The sequence below is a fragment of the Parasteatoda tepidariorum genome, chromosome 1, assembly GCF_982258835.1.
Source record: "Parasteatoda tepidariorum strain Cologne lab strain chromosome 1, Ptep-v5.0, whole genome shotgun sequence".
NCBI lineage: Eukaryota > Metazoa > Arthropoda > Arachnida > Araneae > Theridiidae > Parasteatoda > Parasteatoda tepidariorum.
The window spans coordinates 47,410,223-47,434,878 of NC_141755.1; the positions used below are offsets into that span (position 1 = coordinate 47,410,223).

The 24,656-nt window shown below is 31.8% G+C and overlaps 1 protein-coding gene and 1 long non-coding RNA gene across 2 annotated transcripts in view; one reads left to right on the plus strand and one right to left on the minus strand.

Annotated features, from left to right (window-relative positions):
* The first annotated feature begins 1,776 nt into the window (after nucleotides 1-1,776).
* On the plus strand, nucleotides 1,777-7,857 carry LOC147816437 (uncharacterized). The gene is made up of 5 exons (XR_015433542.1): nucleotides 1,777-1,839; nucleotides 1,938-2,016; nucleotides 4,923-4,948; nucleotides 6,206-6,281; nucleotides 7,454-7,857. It is a non-coding gene; the product is annotated as an uncharacterized LOC147816437 (long non-coding RNA).
* A 2,379-nt stretch (nucleotides 7,858-10,236) lies between these two features.
* Nucleotides 10,237-24,656, minus strand: part of LOC107448004 (uncharacterized) — a 59,606-nt gene continuing 45,186 nt past the window's right edge. The window contains exon 7 of the mRNA XM_087162789.1: nucleotides 10,237-10,299. Within this exon, the coding sequence (XP_087018915.1) occupies nucleotides 10,252-10,299 (48 nt within the window). The 3' untranslated portion in view covers nucleotides 10,237-10,251. The remainder of the gene's footprint in view (nucleotides 10,300-24,656) is intronic.

Sequence of the window (24,656 nt, forward strand, 5' to 3'; positions counted from 1 at the left end):
TCGACGTCCGACGTACTCGGAAAATTGTTGACATTGGATAAACAAAACACACTCTGAGATTGTTTTAAAATTCGAAAAAATGTTTATAGTAATAGAGGAGACTTTTATCTTCAAATTCCACACATTTTTAACGTGAAAAAAACATAATACTAAATAGCAGCACTTGAAAAGTGCCAAATTCGAATTTGCACAAAGTAGCCCCCGTTGCACAAAGTAAGACGGTAATCAGTTTTTAAGTATCCACTAGATCTTTGCCCTTGATGCTAATAAAAAATTCAAGAATTTCAGAACTCTAATAATATAATTTATTGTTTAATTTACGCGTTGAAGAATGTCTTGACAGTTAGAATTTTAACGAGTAACTGACAAGTTGAAAACCTCAAAACTTAAATGGAGCTCTATGCTGAATGACAATACAAGTTTCAAAAAAAGACCAGGACTCTCTCTATCTCTCCCTGGTGACAGGCAAACCAACACCTGCCTATTCCGACTGTCCAGTGGACACCTGAAAAGTCTCACATTTTCTGCAAATCAAAAGATCTTTCCTCTTTGCCCTAAATGCCAACAAAACCAGGCATCACCTGAGCACATCTTGATCTGTTTAGGACTGAACTGGAACGATATTCATTCCTCTCCCATTCTGGTTTCGGATTTTCTCAATATCAACGGATTCATTGATCTGGTCTGACCCCGTCAGACCAGATGGGAATTAGCAACAACAACAAGTTTCAAAGGTTTTTTGAGCCCCTTAAGCTGAATTTCTATAACCATTTAATCGTTACATCGAATTTGTTATGAATTTGTGAATCGAAATGTCTTTCTTTCTTCGATTTGGTTAAGTGTTGAAATTTTAACAGAAGTTCACGCTTAATAATAAAAGTTACTAATGTTTTTTAATTGGTCCAAGCACAGTTGGATGTCAATATATTTTCTATATGTAAATAAACACCTAATAGCCATAAAATTAAAAAAAAAAAATAGTCTCAAATAGTATGTTTTTCAATATTTAATACAGTGTAAAGTACTAATAATTAAAAAAAGTTTTAATTAGTAATATTGTGTATATCTCATAAAAGTCAAAATAGCATTATTTTTGCTAGATTTAAAACGGAAAACGATGGTGCATCCCTCTCATAACAAGCTTCCATCTCTAGAAAAATTTAAGGTGTTTTTGAGGTTTATTTTAGGTTGTTTTGAGGTGTCATAGATTGATTTAACGTTAATTTGAAGTTGACTTGAAAAGCAACCTTAGAAGATCAACCTTTCAAGGTGTATGGAGTTGTTTTATTCACACTTGAGGTTGTTGAAAATCTACTTTAGAGCAATTAGTTTAGAGAGTTTTTTTCTGGTGTACAATCTTTTTTTCTATACTTCAGGCGAATAAGTATATTTGGGGTGTAAATGATTTCCTTCTATCTCAACCAAAAGTTTTGTATATATGAATATGATTTTATGAGATGTAAATGAGGTGAAAATTGAGGTTTATTAATGAGGTTATTTTTGGTTTTCAAAATATAACCTCATTTCCTACCTCAGGTGCTTATTTCTGCACTTGTCAACTTCAAAAAGACATGACTTTTTTCTGTAAGGGCTGTTTCTACCAAAAATACCCCTATATGGTTTGAAAGTGCCTAACATTTCGCAGTATAGATCTAACAAAAAATTCTTATCCCAAAAAATAATCTTAAGATTTTCCTTTCAATATTTACTATGTTCCATTATTGTGAAAACTTGCAAAAAAAAAATAGTTTATATTTGTGATTAATTTGCAGCACTTAATTTTGAAAAAAGTTATGAAGTAGTCAAAAGTTGCAGGGAGCAGTGTCGAGTCGGGTGCAAGTGAGTTATATTTTCATTAAACATAAAATTGTATAAGATGCATAACTATTCAGTTAAATTTCCTCACTCACACGTATGAAAATCTTTTTTTTTTCTAGGGATAAAAGATATGTAGTTGAATATAAGGAAGCTGGTAGGTATGAACGGGCTAATTATGAGGATCGAGATACAGAAAAGGTACTTTCCATTAATGCTAATATGTTTTCAGGGTAATTGAAAATGCTTGTTTTTAAATATCTGAAAGATATAAAAAATTGTATGTATTCTATACATTTTTATATCTGAAAGATATAAAAATGTATAGAATACATATAATACAAAGTTATAATCTAAGAGCTTATTAGTGGTTCGAACAATTCAAGCCTTTTCAACACTTATATGATGTCACCCTTCTCCTTAAATTACTATATGAGGTCAATACAAGTAGTATAATCGGAATCTGAAACTGAAGCTTGTTTTTAAATGGAAATACGCAATTGTCAAACACAATACTTAATATTACAACACAAATGGTAATTGGAATATACTATTTTTGATAGAAGAAATGAAATCAAATTCAAATACAATCAAGATCTAAATATGCACTAAATATATTTTAGTTAATCTAAGACTTAGGTGAGCTTGACATGCAATACTAGACACTCTTTTAACACTATTGAGATAATTATTATTATTATTGTTCTTTGTTTTTGCAATAGTGTGTTCTTGTGAAGGGTACAAAAAATGTGATCATATCGAAATTATTTACACATGATCACAAAGTTTAGTGAATTTCAGCTAGTTAAAAAAACTCACGTCTTTTTTTAAACTTTTCTATTCCTCGTCTCTACGTTAAACACCACTGGTGAAATAAAAGAAGGTTTTAATTAAAAAAATTTTAAAAAAAATTTGAGATTCCTCAGAGGAAGATTTCATTTTAGTTTTATTTAACTAAACAAGTCTTTTAACTGTCGAATTTCAGAGACATCAATGACTGAATGTACTAAGTGACAGTTGTTGAGTGTTTTCAGAAGTGAACTGTCATTAAATGTGAAGGTAATTGATATTTTCGATTGGAATGCATTAAGTGAATAGTAATTGAGTCTTCCTAGTTGTTGTTGTTGATGTATGTTGTTTAGGCAGAGGGGGTGCGATTGTTCTTGTTTTTCAGTGGCGCCATCTATGGCCAAGAATTCGACTTCTTCCACACTGTACGCCACACCCGTTTATAGGGCGGACACATTCATACATCCATTCATTCATTCCCAGATCGTAATTAGGACCTGAATCAGAGAACGATCGATCTCCAATCCAATACCCCCAGAGGTATTGATTTGTTATGGAAACATGGAGGAATTTTGCGACTCGACAGATTTAACGTGCATCAGTCACTTTACTACACGGGGAGTCTTCGGTCGGAGGGGTCTTCCTAGTATATTTATGAATAGACATACCTCAGCAACCTCCAAAGTCTGTTATAGCTGCATGCTAAAACACCATAAGTCAGAACATTGAGACTTGAACAGTTCAGTTGAGTGTTATGAATTTATAGAATTTGACAGTTGAATGCCTGTGGATGAAAATGAAGGCTAAAAATAATCTTTATTTGCTCATATTCTTAAGAAAACGTATATACATTGAAGATAATTTACTCAAACTCACAAAAATGCCTCTTGGAATCTTCATTCCCACTTAGATCTTAAATGTTTTAGTGATATTAATCGAAAGTAAATTCCATGCCAAAAACAAAATACTGATCTTATTTAATAAGTTAGTAATATTTAGTCTGTTACGATATATTGATTCTGCAGCTATCGATCTACCTCCCGCTTCCTCTCTCTCATCCAAGAAAAAAAGAAAGAAAAAAAGCTCAAGAATTAGCTATGAATCAAAAATGACGTGATAGTCGGTTATGTTTTTTCATTTCCCATGAGCTGCACAATCGGCCTTGCCGATGAGCAGACCTAGTGCGTTCTCCAGAGGTGGTATCCACTCTTTCAGGACCACCACAATGGGTGAGATACAGATGGTCATGTTAATTTGGACGTCTAGTTTCTGCCACGCTAGATGGCAGCACCGAGACTCTATTTGGATGCTAAAGTACACTAGGAATTTAATTTTGCCAGAAATGCCAAGAGCCAATAAGGCACTCCAGGGATCTTTTACATGCCGCATAATCATACGACATGGCCACTGAGGATTTTCTGCATCCCGAAAATCCGGTGTCTGGGCCGAGGATCGAACCCGCAGACTTGGGCTCAGAAGGCATAAATGTAATTCGGTTATGTAATTCACTGTAAAATTACTCTGTTGCTTTGAATGTTGAATTCCCCCTCATATACTTTGCGCATTAGTATAAATTTTCAGAACTGATTTTAAAACTAACAAGCTGAAAACTAGATTAAGTTTTTATCCTTGAACAAAACAACACAGCGAAACGCACAAAACAACAACAACAAAAATTAATAAAATAGAGTGGTGAAGATTGTGCATGGACTGACAGTTCTGCTTTAAATCTTTTGCATTCGGTTGTTGGAACTTTCTTTTAAAATGCATTTTGTTCTATCATATTTCCAATTGTACGTATGATGCTTTTAGTAGTACATTTTGGAGAGCTATGGCCTCATATGCCGATAAGTCTCACTTCTTGTCTACCTACAGATGAGAGATGGGCTTTTAAACTATTAGGTCCCCCTTTCCTTTTTAAGATGACCGTTCAAAAATTTGTAAAGCATGATTTTAAATACATGAAAAATTTCTTTTCGTGTCGCTAAAAAAAGGCGAAAATTCTCACGCAAATATTAAATTAGATACCCTTCTCCAAAAAGAAAAGAAAACTTATAGGATAAAGTTAGAACAAACTATTTCCGAAAATGTGAAATTAAAATAAAAATTTTAACTAAAAATTCTCAAATCATTGGCTTATTGTGCTAAAACATCTATTATAAACATAGATATTGTGTGTCAAGACCTATTTTAACGTAAAATATCGTTATTTCCTGTAAGTAGATAACACAGATTAAATCCTCGATCATCAAAGGCATCATATCATTTTCCTTGATGCCACATTAAAAATATTCTAATGCAGTTGATTTCTTTTTCAGTGTATAGAAGGAGATGAACATTGCAAGTAAGTGATTGTCTGTATTTAAATTGTCTGTATTAAAAAAACTGATTTATTACATTACTGACGCAATTGAAAGTTTTGTTTGACTTGTTGTACAGTATGCTAAAACTAGTGTACAGTGCGCAAAACAAAACAAGGGGCAACCCTGAATAACATTTGATCTAATGATCGGATCTTCATGTTCTAGGACTCAATCATAATGGCTTGAAGGGGTGTTATAAATGTTAATAGGCTAAAATAATGAAAAAACTTTCACTTTTTGCGTATTTCGCCAAATCTCGAAAACTTTTTAAGCAAATCGAAAAATTTTTGCTCACAGTTATAAAATTCGTTTGTCCAAAAGTAATTCTATGCAAAAAATGATCTTTATTAAATAGTTAATTTTTTTAAAATACTTTTTTTCTTAAAATGGTTAAAAAAATTTTGAATTGTAAGGTATACAATTTTTGCAGCATTTTAAAGAATGAAATTTTACTTGGCAGAATACAAAATTTGAGCAAAATCGGTCGAATAGAACCTGTCGAATAGTTGTAGTGCAAGAATAAAAATTTTTGTATTATTTTAAATTATGTAATTTTAAGTAATAAAATTCAAAGTTTGAACACAATTAATCGAATAGTTTCTGAGTTTTTGACTTTTCCCGGATGGCGCGAACAGAACCTGAACTAGTACCATTCCATCAAAATGGCGTTCCGTACAAACTTGAACATTTTCAGCCACTGCAGAAACATGGAACATAATGTGTGCAACTTTAGCTCGCTGCCGAAATAAAACCATCGCGGTGATGAATTATGTTGATGAAGTATAGTAGATGAAGATCGCCAGGTCTTCATCTACTATAAAAAGTGTAAAAATTATTGACAGCATAACTGATGCTTTGTTTGCTTTATCGGTATTTATCGCTGTCAAATGTTATTTTCATAGTGCGTGCATTTGCATTACCACAAGCCAAATAATTTTCTGTACCTGGACAGAAGATAGAAGATTGAAATTTCGATTAAGTAATTAAAACAGACAAATAGTATTGAAATCACATCATATGTGAAAAATTTCTTTAAAAAATTAAGTGCAGTGATTTGTTGAATTGAAAAGAAATGAATGCTTAAAAATAATTTATTAAAGATTTATATTTTTATTCAGGAAAATAGAATGCATGGTGTTTAGGATTTTATTTGAATTTTCCTTAGAATTTTCTTTAAAAATGAAGCAGCCTGGGTTTTGAAAAATCTAACGAATTTTCTCAACTGTTTTATTTTTCAGAGCAAAAAGCATTCATTTGACGATGGAATTTGGCAAATTTCGATTAACGAAGCGTATTCAACAACCAAAATATGAAGTAAGAAATTAATTTCGTTGTTTTTTCAATAATTAGCTTTACTTATCATTATCAGCTACATCATGGCGATTGGACAAATTTTTCTACTTCTCATGAAAAAAGTTTATCGGACACACATCTGCATAAATAGCTTGATAAAAGTGCCAAGAATAGATGTTATAAACTTTTAAGTATAATTATTTAACAAAACATACTGTTATTTAGTAATAGTTTTGTTTATAATAGATACTTTATATAGAAAGATTAGTTATGGAATTAAAAAAATTAACTTTTACCTATAATCTTAAGATACTGCCGGAAAATTTACTTTTCAACTAATCAGAAAATATTACACGTATGCCGTGAAACTCTAACTACGTTAAGTGTAGGTACACTATTTTGTACCCAATAGACGTTTTAATATTTATCCCGCCTGCGCCTAATATTAAGTTAATATATAACGATAAATTACGAAACATTTTACGCATTTAGAAGAGATTTTTGGAATTTTATAATTTTTTAAAGTATTACTTCACAAAAATTATTCCGGAAGCTTAAAAATTTGTAAAAGTAAAACTTAACAAAGCAACATTCTATGTGCCAAAGGAAAAATTTACTACTAAATTATTCTGAACTATGTGAAGGAGGACTCTAAAGAAATGCTCAAAAGGAGAAAAAAATGGACAGACATAAAAACGCTTACATTCCATTAGAATTAAGGCCGGGATAGACTGGCCGGTAGGGCACTGGGCTCATATCTGAGAGTCCGTGGGTTCAAACCCCACCGGCCGAAGACTCCCCGTGCCCGTGTAATAAAGTGACTGATGCATGTCAAATCTGTCGCGTCGCAAAAGTCCTCCATGTTCCCATAGCAAATCAAAACCTCTGGGGGTACTGGATTGGAGATCGATCGTTCTCTAATTCAGGTCAAAATTACGATCTGTGAATGAATGAATGGATGTACGAATGGCTCCGTCCTATAAGCGGGTGCGACGTATGTTGTGGCAGAAGTCGAATTCTTGGCCATAGATGGCGCCACTGAAAAACAAGAAACACACACTCTGCCTTAAATTTGCTCGGTTTCACCAAGCAGGATTGCCCGTGTGGCAAGTGGCATTAGAACCAACCAACCAGAATTTTTGCACAGAATTTACATATAATCTAAATAGAGTTTATTTGTTATATTTTCACAGGCAGTTGAATTGTTCAGCTACATTGGAGGATTCATGGGCTTATGGCTGTCAATATCACTTGTTTCTCTCTTCGATCTCGTGCAAACTATGTTCTCCCTCTTCTTATATCCGATGTTGCGTATCAGCCGAAAAAACAAAGTTCACTCAATGTAAAAATTCACTTCAAACCAGAAAAAAAAAGACATTGTGCAGAACATGGACGGTATGGATTATGGCATTAGTAAGAAAAAACAACAGAAATAAAGGACGAAGACTTGGTGTGAGAATAGAAACTTGAACCAAAGAATTAATGAACTGCGAAAATATGTCCTTCTCAATGACACTTTTACATCACACTTGTATGATAGATCACCAGACTAATGAACAGACTTTTCTGCCGAGCAATAGAAAAGTCAACGTAAGAGAAAAAAAAATTTAAAATTGAGATTTTTGTATAGTTGGTATTTTTATATTATAAGTTATTTATCACAAAACATTTTTTTCACAATATTAATTTTTGTTTAAGCATCCTTTGAAATACTATTTTAGCGTTCACAGCATTAGCAAAAGAAAGAAAATAGATGTCAAGCCACTTTTCTCCAAATCAAGCGTGAGGCACTTACATTACTTTTTTTCAATTGCACGGCAGTTTTATACTACAAAACAGACCTGTTAAACCATAAAGGTTTGAGGACCAATACGGAATTGTATTTTAATTAAATAAATGTTTTCAAATATGTGTTTTTAAGGTGCGAATTTTTAAACTGAATGCATTATTATATAAGTTTTTTGAGTTATTTATAAATTAATTGTGGATCTGTGAAACATTTCTGATGATAAAAATATAATTATAGCAATAATGAATAAATCAAGTGACAGAACGAATTAACAGATTCAAAGATAATGCACTAGTGTCGAAACAAACTTTATAGCAGTATTTACAGAATACGTATAATTATTTCTCTTAATGAGTTAACTAATAATATCAAACAACCCCAGCGTGCCTCCAATTGGCCAAGCCCTTCGGTAAAACAGGTTATAGATATTTCTGTTTCTCAAAGATCATGTTATTTTAAAATAAGCTAATTGATCTCAAAGTTTTATTTTATACATAGAGTGAGACATGCTTGCCACTTTTTATTAAATAGATTGTAAAATATTGTAAAAACTTTTTAATGTTCTAATGATTTACTGTACCAAAATAAAGAGTGTTTTGTTATGGTCTTGAGTAGGATGGCTACGAGTCTGTCTGTACACGAGTTGGATAACAGGAGGAGTTATAAACTTATAGTGAAAGCAAGACATTTCATAGGGATTAAGAATTGCATAGCAATCATAGGCTGACAATGTCGTCATATCCAGCGTCTGGCGCCGGCTTATTATAAACTTCTTGTGTCTGTGGCTTTGAGCTGGTACTTTCATTTATTTAAATTATATTAAATGTACGATAATTTTATTCTTTTAATAAATATTTTCAGAAGCTGCATTTAAATAGGGACAGAAATAGCTGTTTTTATTGCATAATAATTTGGTATGTTATTCTTGCCAAGCTATTCAACACATCATTCAATTATAATAAAACTGTAACTTTCGAGGAAAAAAACTAATAGAAAGCATAAAGTAAAGATAATTTAGGTAAATAAAAGCATAGTTCAAAGGCTCACGAACAGCTAGCCACTTACAGACAATTGTCACTAGTCGCTGCGGATGGCATTTGGTACGGCATGGGTTGCTATGCAATTCTTAATCCTTTTCATATGAGTTTCCAAATTTAAGATCATTTTATTGAATCAGCCTGCATACTTTTAGAGAATTCGACAGCAATAAGGTAAAAAAGCGAAATTGATGTTTAAGAATCGTAAAATTCTTTGAAGGACTTTTTAGCTATTTCGTTATAATTTTTCATTTTCCTTATAATTCAGATTTGGATACATTACTAAATATTATATATCTTACCACCTCTGGTGATAAGCTTGGTCAACTTTCAAAATTATCTTGTACTGCACATGAACTTTAATGGTAACCAAGGCGAATACACACTACAACTGCATTTAAGTATTCCAATTCATCAGCCCATCCTCAAATCCTAACACTTTAATTCGTTTTAAACATCATGTTAACCAAATTTTTTCACCGTCTTGCTGTTGCCCTCTCGGATGTGCTTTGATTTCATTTTTAACCTCGTCATTTTTAACCTCGATTTGTCCTCGTTATTGTCAAAGTTCTCTATGTACCAAATTTTAGTAATAGTTTAAATTCTGCCCCACAGCCATTAAATCACATAAACCAAAATGAGTATGAGTGCGGAGCATTTCATTTTAGTAGGCAACATTTCCACCTTTGTTGTGAGATAAGATAGAAAACTTACCTCAATGCTCCATTACGTGCTTTACTGCTTCCTCACGCTCCTCTCGAGCCATAACTTGAGTATCGAATGATGTATATATGCTGTTTCTCGAAAAAGGCGAGCTCTGTCACCTATAATTGGTATTTCTATATGCGGTACGATAGCACCCGTTTATGTTTAATACTTCTGCAGCCATTTTAGAATAGATAGAAAATGAAGCTAAATATTTACTTCGTAACTAAAATTTGTTTTTATAAAAATTATTCAAAAAAATACTGACGTATATTTTTTTACTTTGCCGAAGAAAAAGTTATGTTGTACGTGATTGGTTGTACCTGTATGTCTCAGTTAAAAATCAATTACGCAAATTATGATTAACAATGCATTTTATTTATCATATGGTTATACATATGTAATTTCGCAAGTATTCGCCACTTTCAATACTTATTCCTTTTTCAAATCGCTTTGGAATTCAAGATACATTTATCTCATGCTTCACAAATACTGCCTGATAGCATTTCTGCAAAATAAAAAATATTATTTTCAATTTATGAATTCAGGTACTGATTAAAAATATTTATGAGCTTTACCCATTTCCGATGCTCATAGTGTTTGAATTCTTACAAGTAAACACTTTATGAAAGGCGTATCCAAAGTGTGTGATATGGAATCAAAAATTGTCGTATTAAAGTAACCCTTTATAAATAGTTCCTTAGTACTCAACTTTTAGTATTTAAATGAAATAAATTCGGCGTCATTTGCCGGGAACAGCTGTGTCTCAGGGTGCAGAGCGTTTGCCTTCTAATGAGATGACTCTGGTTCGAATCCTAGTGACGGCTGGTAGCCGTCAGGCTAACCATGAAAGGTTTTCGTAGTTTTCCTCCCCCTATAACGCAAATGCGAGTTAGTTTAATTCGAAAGTCCTCCACGAAGACTAATTTATCCCAATGCCAGATCTAGAAGTTTCATTCGTGTCAACCAGCCATTTCTATGATTCGAACTCGGGTTACCTCATTGGGGGGGGAGGGCAGTGATCTCTCCTCCAAGCCACCACGGTTTGAATTTAGTTGTTTGTAAGAAAGGAGTATTACAAGAGGAGCTAATTATTAATTAAGCTACGAAACTAGACACAAAAACGTACTTTCTCTGAATAAACATATATTTTTTTTTACAAATTTGGAATCCAGACACTTGAATTAGACGAAATTTTTAAAAAATTGTGTCTTAAATTGGGTCACAATAAAGGTTTATATATTTGGCGATATTTCAGAAAACCGCCAGAAAAAGTCGCCAACGCAAATTAATATTTTAAGGTAACCCATTGACTAATTCAAAAGAAGAGGACTTAATTTCACTGGGTTGCTAAGCAACCAATTTCTGACTGTAAAAAAAAAAATTTAAATAATGCTCTGTGATTGCTCGGAGAGGTTTAATAGAAATATCTCAAAGTTAATAGAAAATATCTCAAAGTTTCTAGGATATAGACAATTTTTAAGCTAATTTCTGTCCAAAATGCAAATTTTTTATTTTATTTTAATCTCCTTTGAAAAGAAAATTTGAATCGATTTATAAATTATTTATGATTTTCTAAGTTTTTAGAATTTAAATACATGAACTTTTTATCTGATATTATTTAGATTAAGTTGTTTTTGTTATAAAAATTCTAGGATTTCATACTAAAATCAAATTAACATAACTTATTATGGCTATATACAAAATTTTAGGGATAATCATTTTTACAGCTTTAATCAAGTGTTCTAGGCCAGAAAGTTTGAAGAAAAAAAAGAGCTTGAAAAATAAAATGTGTATTGTATAGTAATTCTAATGCGCATTCACAAGGTTTTCTATAATTTATGATATTTCTCTTTTCTATAACTCAAGGAATTCTGAATGTTTAGTGGTATTTTAAAAACCCTGAAATATGTTACGTTTAAGAATAAGATATTGAAATAATATGTTGCATATTGTAAGATTAATTGTTTAAAGAATCGCTTCATTTTGCTAGATATTTAGGTTACAAGGTTTTCTTTGGATAAAGATGATTAGCAAATACCGTCCTCATCTTTCGATACATTTTGAAACTTACATTCGCAAATTCACCATAAAATGTCGCACAGCATATTCTTCAAATACGATTACAGCTACATTTACCACCAAATACTGCTACTATGATTATTTTTGTTTTCTTATATATGTTATCGGCAAAGTATGAAACGCCGGTATTGAATAGAATGTCTCGGCATTCTATACAATGCCGGAGGTTTTTAGGCAAAGTATGAAATATGAGAGGTATTACATACTTTCCCTAGGCATTCTATAGAATGACAAATGTTATTAAGGCAAAATATGAAAAAACATACTGATGAGGTCATTATGTTATATTAATGATGTGCATGTTACTGTGAATGATCGAAATCAGTGGTTTGACTTTCACCGGTGAATGTTGACAATCACATAGTCGCTTTGGTGAATGTCCGAAATATTTATTACATCCGATTTGATATTAATTTATTCGTTGATATAATTACATTTATTCGATATTTTAATATATACTGACGATAGATTAGAAGAAACATCAGTGTTTGGAGTATCAGGCTAATATATATCGGGCAATGGCACTGAACCTTAAAAAATTATCGGTGTAGGATATACCGGGCAAATGTATACCAGACAGTGACACTTGACCTTAAAAAAGCATCAGTATCTGGTATACTAGGCAAATGTATACCGGACAGTGGCAATTAACTAGAACTAGTATGACTAGACCTTTGGTAAATGTCCGAAATATATACTAGGTCTAGTTAAGTGCCACAGCCCGGTATACATTTGCCCGGTATATCCTACACTGATGTTTTTTTAAGGTCAAGTGCCACTCCTTGGTATGCGTTTGCCCGGTATACCCTACAATGATGTTTCTTCTAAACTATCGTCAGTAAGTATTAAAATATTGAATAAATGTAATTATATCAGCGAATAAATTAATATCAAATCGGTTTTAAAAAATATTTTAGACAATCACCAAAGCGACTATGTGATTGCTGACATTCACCGGTGAAAGTCGACAATCTTCAGATTTCGGTCATTCACAGTAACATTCACCGACTGGTGATCACAGACAGGTAACATTCGGTCATTCACAGACAGGTGATTAAAAAATTACTTTTAAGATTAAGATGATATATGAGGTGTTGAGAAATTTGCAATGATGTGAGAGATGCTTAAAAATGTTGACTACGCATTTTTATTAATATTTATAAAAAATAAATTCAAGAAATTGATAAATATTTTATTCCAAATCTATTCATACGTATGCATATTATAGAAATTGTATCAGTTTTTGCGAAAAAAAACTAAAAAATAAAAAATAATCACATTAAATAAGCAAAATCTGGTGTATAATCATATTCAATCACAAGCATGCTTTTATAAAACTCGACACTCGTTGATTAAAATGTTTTATTCAAATTTCTTTACTAAATTGCAAATAGAATTTTAGACGACTGAAAAGAAATATCGTATTTTATAGTTTTAAAAAAATAAAAAGTTTAGCAAACGATTATTAGCGAAAAAGATATGAATGAAATTTTACGCTATTCAAGTTCCTCGTAAGTTTATCACATTTTAATATTAATCGCCCCATTAAATCATTTCTTTATTGTCGCCAAACTATTTTTTTTAAATAATTAATTTTAATTTTTCTCATCTTTTAATAAATAAAAACAATAAAAACTTCAGATTTTTCAATTGAAAAATATGTAGATTAAAATGGTATAAAAAAATCCCTACCTTATAATTCAAAATTTTTTCATCCTCACTTTAATTAAATAATAAAAAATAATAAATAATTATTAAAAATTATTTTTTTCATGAAATTATCTTTGGGTAAATGAGTTTTATGAGTGGGTGCAATTTTTTTTGAATTGCTTCATTAGTTTTTAAAATATGACTGAAAACGTAAAAATAGAAATTAACATTAAGGAGTCCAAACTTTGAATCGCTCTCCTGACCAAACTATGGGGACCACATTTCCCAGATTGCGGCTACCCCGTATATTATGAAGATAAGGAATCCCAAATATGCGGAAAAAAAATATATGTTTATTCAGAGAAAGTACGTTTTTGTGTCCGATTTCGTAACTTAATTAATAGTTAGCACTAATTAATTATCATATTTGAGGTCACCCCCCGGAACCATTAAGATTGACACTTAGTTCGTGAAAATCCGATCATTAGAACGAAAGTTATTCAGCGTGATATCTTTTTTTTTTGCGGACTGTACATTAATTGGTAATTAAAACATCGCACTAGAGCTGCATAATGGGCAATTGGTGATGGTCGGGAAACATCCATGAGGATAATCTAGAGACAACATACATCCGTCACATCCCATTTTACAGGGAGGATACATTTACACACCATCCATCCATCTGCAGATTGCCATTTGGAACTGAAATAGAGCACGATTAATTTCTGATCCAGTACCAAGAAAGGTATTGATTTGTTTTGGGGACTTGGTGAATTTTGGGATCCTGGCAGATTTAACGTGCACCAGTCACCATTTTGTATACAGGAAGTCTTCGGACTCCTGACCGCTCGGACATGGGCTTGCCAGGCAGGCTATCTTGGTCTCATATGTAAATAGATACTATCGGAGTTTCAATGGGATTCGTATCTGCTACCTCCAAGCTTCCATTAAGGATGTTGGGACATTCCTGATTTGTCGCATTTAAGTTACTGATTTAGTTTTTTAGCTTTATCAAACCATTTGTATATTTACAAAGACGCATGTTTCAAAGTTTTATGAGGTTCATAGATATTAGCTTACAGCTTATATAGAAATGCCTTAAAGAAAATAGAAGTTTTTGAACTGAAAGCTTTGCATTTTCTCAAATTAAACTAGTGCTGTCAAAAGTAAATTTTTTTTCGGTAAAATTATTAAAGTTTACCACATTTACCACTAAATAGATTGATTAGAAAACAATATTTTATTTTTAATTGTAACAAAAGACATTACGAAAGTGGTCCGGTAAAAATGATAACTTCTTACTATTTTTTGCTATTGTTAGAAAGCCAGAAAAATGAGGTAAATTTTACCATATATCGGTAGTTTTGATCATGATTTTTTCTCAGCGTACATAAATTTACAGTAATTGCATATTTTATAAACAAATTAATCGCTTTTATTATAATTTTTTAAGTGAAATTTTAAGGGAAAAAAATGAACAATGAAGAATAAGAAGCAACTATTGGTGTTGAAGAGTGGTGCGATTACGGGGAGAAGCCTCCAAGTAATATAAGGGAAGACGGAGGTTGAAACTAGAGGCTTGTTGAACCTGGATCAATCATTTAAATGTTATTAAAATTTTTTTTCATAAGCATGTTGCACCACTAATACCTCAAACCTTATAAAACCTATTACTCCTAGAAAAGAATTATATTTGGTGTGTACTATTTTCATTTCAACAAGTTGTATTTTAGTACAGTACCTAAGTAAATAATTTCTCGGTGAGAAACAGTCTTCATTAAACTGAGCATGATTTCTGACTTTAGAATATTTACTTATTTTTAGCAATTGAGTTTGAAAAATATTCATTTAGCTATATTAAATGTTTAAATTGCTTTTAAAATGACTGATCACGCATCTCAAACCTAATGAATGGTTTAATGCTTATTACATTTACTGAAAAAGCAAACGCATGTAATGATGCAAAGTAAAAAATAAATTATTCATTGTAGTAAAGGCATAATAAGTAACTTTCTACCTCAGAATCAATAAATTATTCAACAACTGATCCCTTACACTAATTTTAAAGCTTTTAACAATTCAAAAAATAAATATTCATCAAACTAAATATATAAATTACATGAATTAAAAGGGACCGTATTAAAATATTTTGTTTACATAATTTTATATTTTTTGCAATCTAATGGTGACATCTTAAATATTTTAGAAATATTGAGCTTTTTTCAGTAATATTTGCAATTTTATTATAATATGGTATAATTTAGTATGTTAATTGGTTAAAAAAGTGATTGTTTGTTTCATTTCTCTATGTTATCCTATTTGAAGTAAAACAAATAAATAAATATTTAATCTACTGTTAAAGATGAAATGTATAATTTTTTTTCTTCAGAAAAATCATTCAAAGAATATGAAACGAAGCGAATTTGTTGCTTAAATAAAACCTTCAGAATAATTTGAAGAGGAGATGGCGCACAATGTGAAAAGGACACTTCCAAAAATAAGCAGGTAACGATATGTAAAAAAAACCTTTTTATTTATTTCTTTGCTTTACACCGAAGATCCGTTACATTATGACCACCCTGCTAATAACATGTAGGACCACCTTTAGCCCTCAAAACTGCTAGCACCCGCCGGGGCATTGATTCCACAAGGTGCTGATAGGTAGTCTGAGGTATCTGGTACCAAGCACTCACCAACTAGCCGTGCAATTCCCTCACATTGCGAGGGGGTAGCGTGGCAGCACGAATTTGGTTTTCCAAGTAGGATCACAAATGCTCTATTGGATTAAGGTCAGGTGAATTTGTGGGCCAAGGCATTACTTGAAAGTCACTGGAATGTTCCTCGAACCAATCCATGATGATTCGACCCTTATGACATGCTGCATTATCCTGTTGGTAAACATCATTCCCCGCAGGAAAAACTGTTGCCATGAATGCGTGAACCTGGTCTGCAACTATGTTCAAGTAACTTACAGACGTCAGGGATTGTTCTATAAGGATTATGGGTCCTAATGTGCCTCATGAAAACATTGTTCCTGGGCGAAAAACCATGAAAACCTGGGCGAGCCCATTGTTATAGATGGAGAGTGGTCATAATGTAATGGCTCTTCGGTGTATATTGTTGTAAGATTAATATTGTTTCTCCTACACTTCTAGAGATTTTAGAGCATGTTAGCTGCAACCTTAAACGGATCCAAGTTGGGATTGGTTCATTTTATTATGGAAATTAAACTATATTTAATTTAATTGCAAAGCACTTCAGTTTTTAAAGCTTCAGAAAGTTTACGCAATATTATGGCATATTTACCGATATTATAGTTAATTTTTTTCTAAACTTTTCGAGAGGGTGAAGTTAGCAAAAACTCTGTACTAATACACGGAGAAAAATTCTGGTAAAATTACCGTACTGTAAGCTATTTGATGAGGGACAAGCCATTGTTTGTATTAAGCACATAAGATTGCATATATATCTAAAAAAATATTTATTTATTGATACACATCCAGGGCTACGGTGGGAGACGAGGTACGTAGTTAGATACATTAAATCGTAGGTACATTAATTGGTAATTAACACTGGAGCTGCACAAAAGGCTATTGGAAACGGTCAGGGAAACATCCCGAGGATCCAAAGATAATTTTCATCATCTACAGAGGTGATCAAATTGATGCGGACATTTTCTCGATTTAGACATGGATCTGAAGGGGAAGGAAATTTTCTCCAGATCCCTGTACTCATGGTACTCAGTGACCAACCCCAGTACTTCCCATTCTACAAATTTCACGAGCACGTATATTGCATGTACTTGGTAGGTTTCAGCGGAGTCAGGGATCAAACTTCGGTCCTTCCTGACCGGAGTCCGATTCCTTATCCACTGGGCTGCCATAACCCAGTAGTGTATGATAATAAAATTTCTTATAAAAAAACATATAATTCTGGTATTAAGAAAACTAAAATATATGGTACTTAAACCATTCCATTACCACAATCTTAGTAAAAGATACAAAATTGAAAAGTACAGCACACTGCTGAAATCTTTTAGAAATTAATTATTTCTTAAATTGATTAGAAATTTAATATGTTGTAGTTCAAAAAAAATCCAAAGCTCTCCAAAGCTCTCATCCAAAGCTCTCATTGACTCCAAGTTTAAAAATTGATAGTTTTCGAGATACAAAGCCTTTCTATCTATAAAAGAGTAATTCTCAATTATCTAATTGCGTCATGGCATTGGCATTAACCAAGAAAATTGAAAGAAAAAATGGTTATTGATGAACTTTTAAGTAAGGATTGTAAATTAGATCAAATAATGAAAAAGCTAGCAGCACGTTGGAACGTCCAACGCAAAATGAGTAGCTTTTTTTCTCATTAACCTTAACTAATGCAGTGAGCTTCAAGCACCCTTCATCGCAATCCACAGTGACCGTTGCCTAAATATCTTATAATCTTATAAGGGATGTTTCCCAGACCGTCGCCAATGGCCCATTGTGCAGCTCTAGGGCGACGTAAATGAACAACAACAACAATATCTTATGTTTTAGGCTCGAATCTCGAAAACAGTTTATTTTTGGACTTTGTCATAGAGAATTTTTGTTCAGAATGTTTTTTTAACTACAACATATTAAATTTTCAGATAATTTGATAGATAACTAATTTCCATAGAATTTGTGTGGAGTCCTATAACAAAATAAAGGGTTTTTATGTCAATCTGAACGGTATCAAATAAACTTACCAAAATTTACCATAATTACCAGCTTACATAACATGCTATGAAACTGTATTTTATTGTTAGATTTACCGAAATCACTTCCAAAATGCTACGGTAAAAATTGCCAAGCTTTTTCGTGTTCCTACAGATCTAGAAACACAATAAATTCTGGTAGTTTTGACTATATTTTTTTTCTCAGTGTAATTCCTGTGTGCAGAAAATAAGCTTTAAAATTTTACAGATTTTAAATTTTTACTGTACCAAATAGTATCGAAATAATAGAATTATTTATACTAAATTTTTTTTATCGATATATCTTATTTTGTTCAAAAGTTGTTCGTTAAAATAAAAGAAAAAAAAACAACAATCTCAATTTTCGTGGAAAACACTTCTACACTATATTCGTCTTATTATACAAATTTGTCGTATTATATAAATTCGTCTTATTATAAATAAGCGTAATATAATAAGAAGGGCTTACATTAATAAGCACTTCTATATATAATTCTCAATTTCTAAAAATAAATTTATTTAAAAAATGTAGTTAAGATGAATACGATTTTTCTGATTCAATCAATCGATTTTAAAAGATAAATAAGCAATGTTCATTTTAAAATTAATTATTTCTTCAGGATCGAAATTGATCCCAGCAATAAAAGGAAGAATTCAAATCGAAGAAAAGTTCAGAATGAGGCATCCGAACTACTTAGAGCTGTAAGATATAGTTTACATTCCAATTATCTTTATATTTCTAACATTACACTAAAAATTTATTTTATAAATGTATGAACTGTGCATTTTTATTTGTTTCAATTATAAAAGAGTAAATGAGCAGTTATTTTATCACGGGAAAATGAGGTATGTACTAGATAAATAAAGTTTAAGTGAAAGAGGTAAGATATGTCACTCTAAAACTTGTGGTGTATTGTCTCTCCGAATATGATGTTGAGCAACCAATAAAGGCATAAGGGGTTTAATTTCAAAGTGGTCGGACCACGCTATTGGTCGAAATTGACATCACTACGCTGCAAAAGTGGCACAACTCAAAAAACTCGCGTTTTGGACTAAGAACAGGTGTAAATATGAAAATACACACTCTTTTCAGCAGCAATACTAGCTCAACTTGAAGGCAATCTTCGGTTAAGCAAATCAAAGCATTTCGTATGCATTTTCCTTAGCAATGAAAATTTTAAACCCACTTATCTCAAAACATGATTTTTTGAGTTGTGCCGCTACTGCAGCCCCTGAGCGATATGCTTTTGTTGACATTTATTTAATTCTGGCTACTGATTTCAGTTTCAGGTGTTCTTTGATCTTTTTCCTTCTTTTAAGGGCATACGTACTATCAGAATTAATTTTTACTAAATGACTTTTTACTCTAATAGAAACTATCATAAAATCGTTCGAATTGTAAATAGTATTTCTTTCGCACAATTTTAATGATCAAAGCAATTATTTATTTAGTCGTGTGCATTATACATTTTAAACATTTGTAACAGAAAAAAATACTGTCTACAATCAAATATCTCATAAGAACTTAACTCCAGTAGTACTGTCACCATTTTTCTTGCCATCAGTGCACTTTAAAAAATTCAGCGAATTGCATTATTGTTTTCTATTTAACAACCATTTCTTGTATTGGAATAAATTTTTCTGAAATATTGAACTGAAACACACAATTGAAAATCAATGTAATTATATATCTTGATGCTGTAATAAAATCAATCATAAATTTATTGAATAGAAATAAAGAAAATCAAAAACTAACTGGCTGCGACGCGTGTGTGCAACTGAAATCGTATTCTTGACAATAGATGGCGCCACTGAGAAACAAGAAAAGCACCGTCTGTCTTAAAATTTGCTTGTTTTCACCACACAGGCTTGTTAGTATTGGCTAGTGGCATTGGAAACAACAACAACACAACCCCAAAAAATAGTGTGAAGGAACTCTTTATTCTGGATTAACACCAAGTCGAGTGTTAGAATAGAATTTAAAGTGTGGAATTTAAATCCAAACATTTAAAATGGTATATGCTTACTCCAAACTCTCGCGCTTTCCCACCATACGAGAATTATTTTCACTTCCAAAAATACCCATGTTAGTACGCTGGTAGTTTGTTTGCATTCCAGAATGAACTGGCGAGAGTTCGTTTGTTGATATTCATCAACTGAAATAATAAATAAATAAGTAAATAAATTTTTGTATACAGTATTCAATGATTTTGCAATGTGTAATTTTCATCCGCTTCTAGTCTGTTATGGCTATTCCGAGTTCTACTTAATAATCTCTTTGTGCTTCGCGCATATTTGATTTACAAATTAAAAAATTTTACAAATTGACAATAACAAATTGATTTACAAATTACTGCATTCTAAATTAATGATTCACACTTTATATTGTTGTGTAAAAATAACTTCATTGACATTTATGCACATCTAATGTTATTCTAAATTTTTGTTTTACTTAATAACAAAAATGGTGGAGAATACTTTATATCAAGAAATGTAAAAGAACATTCTTGATGTAGTGATTCACATACGAATTAAACTTGACTTTTTACTACACCACTTTGGTGTAAAATAGTCGCCACTAATTTTTTTGTTCAGATAAGCTAAATTTTTTTACATTGTACTCACTTTTCTTGATCAGATTTTTACTGGTATGTGACAGAAAGAAATAACTGCATGGCATAAAAAATAAATCCCCAAGCTGTAATGCACAAATAAATAATTCAATAAAAAATAATGAAACATCCTAAATAACTTTTGATCTAATGATCGACATTTCAAGTACTAGAATTCAATATTTAATGGTTCATGGGGGTGACTTCTAGTGTAGATGATAGTGTAGATGCTGTCTAGTGTAGATGATATTTTAAGTTACGAAATCACCCTCAAAAATTTACTTTCTCTGAATAAGTACTTATTTTTCGTCGAATTTTGATTCCTGATACCCAAAATATAGGGGGTAGGCGCAATCAGGGAAACACAGTCCCAATTATTTCGGTCAGGAAAGCGGTCGAACGTTTAGACCCCTTAATGCTTATTATACTTTTAGCTTATTTTGTCTATTTTGCGCCTTAATTATAGTTTTCGCTTAGGTTGCCCTTAGTATAAAGTACACACTAGTATAAATTTTATTAATCCAGAAATAGTCAAATGAAAAAATAATTCTTTATAGTTGTTTATTATTTCTTTATTATTTTATTTTTTTATGATCGAAATATTTTGTATACAAATTTCATTCTGAAATTTGTTTTTATCAGAGAATCAACTTTTATAAATATAAACTTCTTCCTTGATCTTCGATTATAATCGTTCATGGTATATCTTTAAACTACTATAATTACCGAAAAGATGTTTTTGCTATATTAAAGGCACGTGAAGGGAAACACTATAATCGCGACAAATCTAACTATTAAGCATTGTATATCGCATGATTAATAATATTCTGCTACTGTAGAAGAGCTTGCATTAGAATAGTTTAAAATAGTTTAAAGAAGAAACAAACAAGCAATTCTATTGATAAAAATAGTAGTAAATATGGCGTTATTTGGTAAAATGATGTCAACAGATTTTAACAGCTTTGGAAATGCTTAAAGATAAGCCCTGCCATTATCACATTATTATTTGAAAATTTGGGAAATAAAATAAATAAAACGAATGAGCTTTGACATAGACTTCTAATAAACAAACCTTTATTATTTAAAGGTAAGAAATCCCAGACAGAGTAAAAAAGTTATTATTTGTTTCAAAATCGCAGCTATTGGGGATTGGATTTGAGCTACTTATATATGCTTTAATATGTACTATCGCCTTTTGCATGTAGCAAATACAAAATATTGGAAAAATTTGTTTCAAGTAGCGACCTCATGCGATTTGTCTACTGTCTAATCTCGTAATGGCTAGATAGTAATCCTCTACGAAATAGGTTAAATAATAATCATATCATTTGTAAGTTTTTTTTTGAAATTCTGTGTTATTAACTATGCTCTTCTTATGATTTTATGTGTTTTGCATAGCGGCGGAGGGAAATAATGGATCAGTTCAAGGCAAATACAGAGATTTCATTTAAAAGTCATGCAAAAACTGTTTTCAGTAATTCCTTGATAACCAGCTTTCCTCAAATTGCTTCTTACGCCACATGGAAACGAAGACTGCTAAAGATTGTAATATTTATCATTTGTGTTTTCGGCTTTGGATATCAAACTTGGGACTTTTTAATCATTTATAATTCATATCCAACTGTTATGAATGTAGAGTTTTCAACACCTTATGAGATAGTACAACCTGCCATCACAGTTTGCAATAATAACAGGTGAGGATTATCATAAAATGTATCCTTCTATTGAACTAAGTGCACTAGGAGTTTCGATATATATTTTTTAATAAAAAATTTGCCGGTTAAAGCAAAAATCGTATCCAATTGAGATAAATCTTAAATATGTTTGTAAGCGAAACGTACTTCGAAAAACTTTCTTATATTATTAATTTCTAGCTTTTTGACATACTGTTCAATCCTTTTAACAAACTAAATGATACTTAAGTATGGAAATTAAAAAATGTCTGATTCATAGCATATTTAATGTTATAAAAAAAATTAAATGCGAAACGAACAAAGAAATTCTACCGTATTGCATTGTTCACTACTCGGAGTATTTAGATTGTTCAAAATATCATTCTTAAGTTAAAAAAATAATAACTTGATTTTATACATATATGTATTTATGTTTTCGCATGAATAACATTAATAATATACACCGAAGAGCCATTACATTATGACCACCCTGTTAATAACATGTAGGACCACCTTTAGCCCTCAAAACTGCTAGCACCCGCCTTGGCATTGATTCCACAAGGTGCTGATAGGTAGTCTGAGATATCTGGTACCAAGCGCTCACCTACCGGTCCAGCAATTCCCCCACATTGCGAAGGGGTAGCGCGGCACCCCGAATTTGGTTTTCCAAGTAGGACTACAAATGCTCTTTTGGATTAAGGTCAGGTGAATTTGGGGGCCAAGACACGACTTGGAAGCCACTGGAATGTTCATCGAACCAATCCATGACAATTCGACCCTTATGACATGGTGCATTATCCTCTTGGCAAACACCATCCCCCGCCGGAAAAACTGTTGCCATGAATGGTTGAACTTGGCCTGCAACTATGCTCAAGTAGCTTACAGACGTCAGGGATTGTTCTATGAGGATTATGGCTCCTAATGTGCCCCATGAAAACATTGTTCCTGGGCGAGCCCATTGTTATAGCTGGAGGGTGGTCATAATGTAATGGCTCTTCGGTGTATATAATGTTTGTTACAGAAACTTACTATATCTTTGAAAATAAAGATGAGAACATAAATAATGAAGATTCGATAAATAATAGATATTCTTTCTGGAATCAATCTGCAGTTTTTCAATAGAATTTAATGATTAAATACTTAACAAATAAATTTTGAATTGCTTATAATGAGTGTCTTAATTTCCAAAAATACCCAAATATAACTAGAAATATTCATCGAAAAATGAAAAAAAAAATTGCGCACATTATGTATTTGTAAGGTTATTGTAGATTTCGTTTAACAGTGCCCAAAAGAATGTTAAAAAATACAGAACCGATTTTGGTTTTGTTTTCTTAAAAACAGAACACTTAAAAATCCACAAAAGAAACAAAAAGAAAAAAAAAATGAAAAAAATTGTGATTGCTTTATTACGATCATTGGTTACCCATTGGTCAAATGCTTTTTCTTTCTGGATCAACTCCGTTTAACGCCACAACATTTCAAATCATGGGTTTCAAAAACTGTCTAAATTGATGTTTGTCGTCGGATTGGTTTTTAAATCCTGCCGATGTACGTGTTTCAAGAGGTCACAAAATACTTCTCTTTCTACAGTATTCGCATTTATATTGAAATCACCGCCAAGCCAGTAATTATTAGTTAATAATAAAAACAGCAGTGGTCGCCATAGCAACACGTGCAATGACGACGCATGCGCACTGTTTACTATTACTCTTGAACACAGTTGAAAAGTGTGATGACGTTAAGTTATGCACGCTATCAAACCCAAATCAAGATCCATTTTGCCAATGCGTAAAAAAAAAACTTATTCGTCCCAAATTATAAAAAGTCTATTGCATATATAGTGCTAATATAATACTAGATATATTTCCTACAGCTTTTTTGAAACATGACATTCCTTTGAAACTGTTTTTTTTTAAAACTATAAGAGTCATATTTACCCAAAGTACCCATACATGCCTACAAATATTTGGAGGAACTCTTGTTAAATCTGTTATTTAATGCAAAACAAGGAATTTTCAGTGCATGAATCAAACTTACCAAAAAGTCTGGATACTTAAATTTATTTAATTATTAAATATGGGCGTTATACTTTTAAGAGCACAGGTTTGCATATGTCTTAAAATATATATAG